The 6,153-nt window shown below is 66.2% G+C and overlaps 1 protein-coding gene across 1 annotated transcript in view; it reads left to right on the top strand.

The window, feature by feature from the left end:
- The window catches only part of SNAPC4 (small nuclear RNA activating complex polypeptide 4), an 18,053-nt gene that overhangs the window by 2,177 nt on the left and 9,723 nt on the right, over positions 1–6,153 (top strand). The window contains exons 3-10 of the mRNA XM_029921013.1: positions 621–788; positions 914–1,039; positions 1,387–1,465; positions 1,794–1,875; positions 2,562–2,666; positions 2,750–2,822; positions 3,148–3,312; positions 5,963–6,110. Of these exons, the coding sequence (XP_029776873.1) occupies positions 621–788; positions 914–1,039; positions 1,387–1,465; positions 1,794–1,875; positions 2,562–2,666; positions 2,750–2,822; positions 3,148–3,312; positions 5,963–6,110 (946 nt within the window). The remainder of the gene's footprint in view (positions 1–620; positions 789–913; positions 1,040–1,386; positions 1,466–1,793; positions 1,876–2,561; positions 2,667–2,749; positions 2,823–3,147; positions 3,313–5,962; positions 6,111–6,153) is intronic.

The raw sequence follows: 6,153 nt of genomic DNA, 5'->3' as shown, positions 1-6,153 counted from the left end.
TGCAAGGGCCGCGGCACGAGGGCCGCCCGCTGCGATCCCGCCGCGCGCGGCACGGGGAGCTCCGGGGGTCGGGAGCCGTAGGTCCCCACCTTGGCCACCCTGGGTTTTGTTGCCGCTTCTGAGTTGTATTGGACTCACGTTAATTTGGAGAATTTTTACAATTTGCTTTTCGGTTTTTTGCTGAAGCAGGAGGTGCAGCGTCGCTCCCTGGTTTTAACAGGCAGGTGGCCCCTGTGGCCTAGGCCTCCCGCCCTCCTCACCTCTGGTCCACGTGCAGCCCGTCCCCGGTTCTCAGCTTCCCGGCCCCGCGGTGGCCCTCCCCACTCGTGTTCTTGCTCAGCGTCCCGTGCCGGGGGCGGAGGCCTGTGGGCCCGTTCTGGACTTCAGGTTCCCCAGAAACATTTCTCCTGGAAAGTGCTCACCGCCTCATGCCTCGCCCCCCACCCCGAGACACATTTCCAGAAATGGATTTTCTCGCACCCTTGACCTTGGCCCATGCCCACGCTGTACTCGGCCCCACATCAGGGCAGGCTCCTGTTGGCCCAGTGACGGGCATGAACCCTGAGGCTGCTGTGCTGCCCGGCGCCCCGCCTCACCCGTAGTTTCTCACTTGTGACCAGGAAGAGGAGAGGTGGGGAGGGGCCAGCAATGGTGAGGATGACCCCAAGGAGAAGATCCTCCCTGAAGACCCAGAGACCTGCCTGCAGCTGAACATGGTCTACCAGGAGGTCATCCAGGAGAGGCTGGCAGAGGTCAGCCTCCTGCTGGCCCAGAACCGGGAGCAGCAGGTAGGAGGGGCCCTCAGCGCCCCGGCGCCCAGGCTCCCCAGGACCTGTCTGCTCCCTGGCTGCCCAGCCCCCTTCTCACAAGGGGCTCGCTGCTGCCTGACCCAGACGGGTCCCTTGTGTCGCAGGAGGACATCATGTGTGACCTGGCAAGGTCCAAGGGCCCCAGGGTGAAGGACGGCAAGAGTCTGCCCCCGAATCTGTACATAGGGCACTTCATGAAGCCCTACTTCAAGGACAGGGTCACCGGGGTGGTGAGTGGCCGGGCTGCAGGTCATGGGTGGGGGAGGGGCTCGGCTCCACGCCCATGTGGGTGTTGGCAGTTCTCTCACGTCTTCTGGGGAGTGCCCTCCAGTGCCTCTGAGACCTGGTGTCTGGTGGTGAACGTCAAGGTCTCTGGACCTGGACCGTGGCATTCTGACCTCAGCTCCATGGACAGGCCCCAGGGACCTTTCCTCCAGGGGCGGAACCCTGCCAGGGCAGCTTGGCAGAACTGGCAGCCCACATGGCCGGGCTGCTCGAGGAGGCCAAGGGGAAGCGAGGGCCGTGAGGCGAGAGCCCCCGGGCTCTGTCCCTGCCGTGACGCCGCTCTGTCTGGCAGGGCCCTCCCGCCAATGAGGACACACGGGAGAAGGCCGCCCAGGGCATCAAGGCCTTTGAAGAGCTCCTGGTGACCAAGTGTAAGCGCGTGCCTGGCCCTCAGCGCCACAGCCCTGCCTCTCCAGCCTCCCTCCTCCGGATCCGTGGCCACCTGCAGCCCCAGCCTGTCCCATGCGCCATGTGAGGACTACCGTCCCCATGGCTCACTGGCTAGGCGCTCGGGTCTTAGACCTGAACGCTCCAGGGGCCGCTCTGTGAGCTTGGGCCACGGCGTCCTGCTTCACAGAGGGCCCGTGCCCGCCGTCGGGCTCTGCTGCTGGCACTGTGGTCCCGGAACGGTCCTGTGCCTGCCGGTGCCTCGAGGGGCAGCAAGGGGCAGGCCCCGCTGATGCTCTTCTCTCTTCTCAGGGAAAACCTGGGAGAAGGCCCTGCTCAGAAGGTCGGTGGTGAGCGACCGCCTGCAGCGCCTGCTTCAGCCCAAGCTACTGAAGTGAGTGTGAGAGGGGCCGCGGGGGGCCCAGGCTGGGGGCTTTGCGGCAGCAGACGCTTGGTGTGACGTCCCCCTGCTCCCGGGGGGAGGGTGCTGACCCCTGAAACTCGTTCCCGAGGAGGCGGCTGAGCCGGAGGCCGGCGTGCAAGAACCGGGCAGGCCGAGTGGCCGCGTTCAGTCAGGTGGCCCGGGTGGCTTCTCTGGCCTCAGCGTCCGCGTGCAAAGACAGGGACCTCTCACAACACCCACTTTTTGTGTGCCAAAGGGGTGACGTCATGTGACCAGATCGTGGCACCGGTGGCTCCGCGTGTGGGTCAGGACTTGCCTTCGGGAGGGGCTCCTGCAAGGCTTCCCCGCCAGGCTGCCCACGGAGCACCGCCCTGAGCACTGGGCCCGGGGCTGGCGGTGGCCTGCTGAGCCGGTGGTGGTTCCCATCTGTGTCCGCAGACGTGTCACGCTAGCCACTGACGTGACTGTGGTGGCAGCCCAGGGAGGGGTGTCGCTGGCTGCTTCCTCTGGGCATGGAGCTGGGCTGCCTTCTGCTGGCAAGAGGCAGGCTCCCGCGTGTGCTCCCTGCCACCGGGGCTCGCGGCGGGGAGCGGGGCACGTGCCCTGGAGACGCGCCTCCCCCCCGGGGCACGGCCCTGCCCTGGCAACCCCAGTGCCTCGCCCTGTCTCCCCCGTAGGCTGGAATACTTGCATCAGAAGTGGAGTCGGGCGACCAGCGAGGTGGAGAGGGAGCTCCTGGAGAAGCAGAGCAGGGAGGCGGAGAGGGAGGTCCAGGACATCCGGTGAGCCGCGTCTTCCTCGGAGGGCGTGCTGGGGAAAGGCCAGGAAGGCAGGCGTGACCCTGGCCACCTGCTCCTTCCCCCAGGGAGCTCCCAGAGGAGGCCTTGCTGGGGGACAGGCTGGACAGCCACGACTGGGAGAAGATCTCCAACGTGAACGTGAGTGGGGCCGAGCTGGCAGCCGGGGGCGCGGGTCAGGTCCAGGTGGTTGGGGGTCCTGTGGCCGCTAGGCCTGCCGGGAGGCCTCTGGCCAGGCGCGTGGCCAGCGGCGGAGCCGCCCCCAGGCTCCCTGCTGGCGTGAGCTGCCTCTTCCCAGGCGGAAGGGCGCGAAGGTTCAGGCTCTGCGCTAAGAGCCCAACCCCCACTTCTGGTTGTGCAAGTCCTGGCCACCGGGACGGGGACCCCGCTTGTCCCGGGTGCCCGGCAGTCCCGGCCGGCTGTCAGAGGGATGGCCTCCGCAGCCTGGGCGTCTCTGTCGGTGCAGTTTGAGGGCGGCCGCAGCGCAGAGGAGATCCGGAAGTTTTGGCAGAACAGCGAGCACCCGAGTATCAACCAGCAGGAGTGGAGCGGCCCGGAGCTGGGGCGGCTGCAAGCCCTCGCCGCCAAGCACGGTCACCTGTGCTGGCAGCGGGTCGCTGAGGAGCTGGGGGTGAGGCCCGCACGGGCCCCGGACGCCAGGCGGCGGCGGGTCTGCATGGGGAGGCCGGGCGGGCTCGGGGTCCCCGCGGGCTGTGGGCCACACTCCCCCTGGGAGCCGGCTGGTTCTTCGTGCCACTCGTGAGGGTGTGGCCCTGGGCGAAACAGCCCCCCTCCCAGGGCCGTCTCCGGAAGCTTCCAGGCCCTCGGACCCCTCCTGTGTCTGAGGCTCACTCCCCCTCCCCTCCCCTCGGCCTGTCTTGTTCCTTGTCCCGTCAGGCCCGGGCTCTGGTCTGAGGGGTTTGAGGGAAACGCCCCGGGTTTGTTCCCGAGGCGAAGACTGAGGGCTTCGCTCCGTCTTTGCTCGGGAAGGTGCTGGGGGCCCGCTTCTCTGGGGGCAGCGTGCCGCGAGCTGCCCTTCTCTCTGCGGGTCTCGGTTTATGTGAGAACGTGCTCTGTGCACCCCTCCGTGGTTCAGTTTCTTCGGCCTCTCGTGTTGGTCTCTGGTTTGAATTTTACGGGCTCACGAGCTGAGAACATGACCCGAGACGTCCCTGTGATACAGCTCGCCGCTTTCCCAGGCGAGCCCGGGAGCGCAGGGTGCCGCACTAGCGCCCACCACGGCCGCGTGGGGCGCAGCGGGCACCCTGGATCGTCAGCGCCGCGCTGGCGTCCGCTGAGCTGCTGAGGAGGCTGGTGCATGCGCACTGAGCTCTGTGTGCTCCGGGAGCCGGGTTTTCAAAGTCATTTTCCATTTTCCTCACCTTCGTTTCTTGGGGTTCCTGTAAGCGTTTGGTTTCTTAAGAGCAGGTTTGGTTCACGAAGCAGGAGGAGGGGGCAGAGACTCCACTTATGGCCTTTGTCCCCTGCCGTCCCCGTCCCTTCCCAGAACCAGGCCTGTCCTCACATGCTGCCGTCACCCGGAGCCCCCGTGGGCACTCGGGCCCTCCTGGGGGCGGTGCTCCGGACAAGTGTGCGGTGACACGTGTCCACTGTGACGGCCTCGTGTGGCGGCGTTCCACGGCCGGCACGGGGTGCCTCTTCCCGAGTGTCCGGGGCTGCGGTCCTGCCGCGTGAGGCCTGTCCACGGGGCTCCTCCACTCAGGCACGTGTGCCTAAGGGTCCTCCGTGTCTTTCCGCTTGGCGGCGCATTTCTTCCTGGCGCTGCGCAGAGCACGCTGCCCACCTGCTGAAGGGCGTCCGGTCGCCCCTGGGGTCCTGTGACTGGGAATGAAGCTGCCGTTCACATCTGTGCACGGATGTCCGGGGGGCGTGAGGCTTCCCCTCGTTGGGGTCGACACCCCGTTTCCGTTTAACACCAAGGAGCGGCCGTGTGCTGAGAGGGTGCTTAGCTCTGCAGGAGGCCACCGAGCTGCCCTACGGACTTGCTGCCCCGTGTCGCGTGGCCCTCGCCATGAACGGGATTCCGCCGCCCCGCGTCGTGCCGTCTGCGCTGTGGTCTTGGGTGTGGCGGCCGCTCCGTGTCTCCCTGATGACAGACACTCGGGGCTTCAGTGCTCGTCTGCGCGGGGTCTTCCGTGCAGGGTCTGCTGAGGCTTCTGTTTGTTTTGAGGGAAAGAGAGAGCACGTGGGCAAGAGAGCATGCACTCACGGAGTGGTGGGGGGGAGAGAGGGAGAGGGAGAGGGAGGGAGAGGGGGGAGGGAGAGGGAGGGAGGGGGGGGAGGGAGAGGGAGCCCTAAGCAGGCTCCACACTGTCAGCACAGAGCCCAATGCGGAGCTCGATCTCATGAACCGCGAGATGACCTGAACCGAATCCAGGAGGCAGACGCTCGACTGAGCTCCAGGACCCCCAGTTTTAGTCTGTTTCTTAATCCCATCGTTTTCTTGCTGCGCTTTAAGGACTGCTCTGCGAGGTCCGAGCCACAGCCCTGGCGGGTGCGCTCCACAGAGGCTGCCTCCCGCGGCACTCCGGTCTCGCCCTCTCGACCTTGTCTTTTGCTCAGTAGGGGTCCTCAGTTCTGACAAGGTCTGGCCGCTCTGCTCTCTCTTCCGAGGACCGTGCTTGTGGTGGTGCATCTTCACACCCAGACCTCGTAGCCGAGTAGGCTGCACATCCGTCCACGTGTCTCGTGTTCCCTGCGAGTCAGGAGTTTTGTTTAGAAAGAATGAGAGTTCAGGGGATAGAATTAGCTCTTGGGAAACTCCTTTGCCGCTAGAGAATGAGCAGTGTGGTCGCGGAGCTGCGATGTGTGTGCAAGTGGGTCCTGTCCCCCTGGGGCTCCCCTGGGAGGGCACCACCCTGCACCGGTGCCCGCACCCCGACATGCCTCTGGCTTGCAGCTGCCCCGTTGTCCCGGCGGCCTGGTGAGGGCCCCGGGATTGGGACAGCAGTGCAGGCCCCCAGGTCACAGGCGGTGCTCTGCGGGGCAGCTCCCCCTCAGGCTGCCATGTGGGCGCCCCGGTGCGGCTCTGGTGTCACGTCAGTGAACCGTCATGGGTTTTTCTGAACTTGGTCTCTTGCTGTAAGTGTCCGATCTGGGGCTTCACAGTGGTCTCAGGTCATGGGGTCGCCCTCCGCAGTCCCTCTGGGGTTTGGTACAAGCAGATAGGTTGTGACGCTCGTGATCTGTGCCCTGGCTGGCCCTCCGCGGGGGTGCTCACCGGGTAACCCCTACTTTCCTCCGCTTTGGGCCCCCGGAAGACCAACCGCAGCGCCTTCCAGTGTCTGCAGAAGTTCCAGCAGCACAATAAGGGGCTGAAGCGCAGGGAGTGGACGCCAGAGGAGGACCGGCTGCTCACCCAGCTCGTCCAGGAGATGCGCGTCGGCAGCCACATCCCCTACCGGAGAAGTGAGTGTGCCCGCACGCGCCCCTGCGCCGGCCTGGGCCCCAC

Source organism: Suricata suricatta, chromosome 13, assembly GCF_006229205.1.
Source record: "Suricata suricatta isolate VVHF042 chromosome 13, meerkat_22Aug2017_6uvM2_HiC, whole genome shotgun sequence".
NCBI lineage: Eukaryota > Metazoa > Chordata > Mammalia > Carnivora > Herpestidae > Suricata > Suricata suricatta.
The sequence above is the reverse complement of the archived record's forward strand: the minus strand, read 5'-3'. Positions and strand labels throughout refer to the sequence as shown.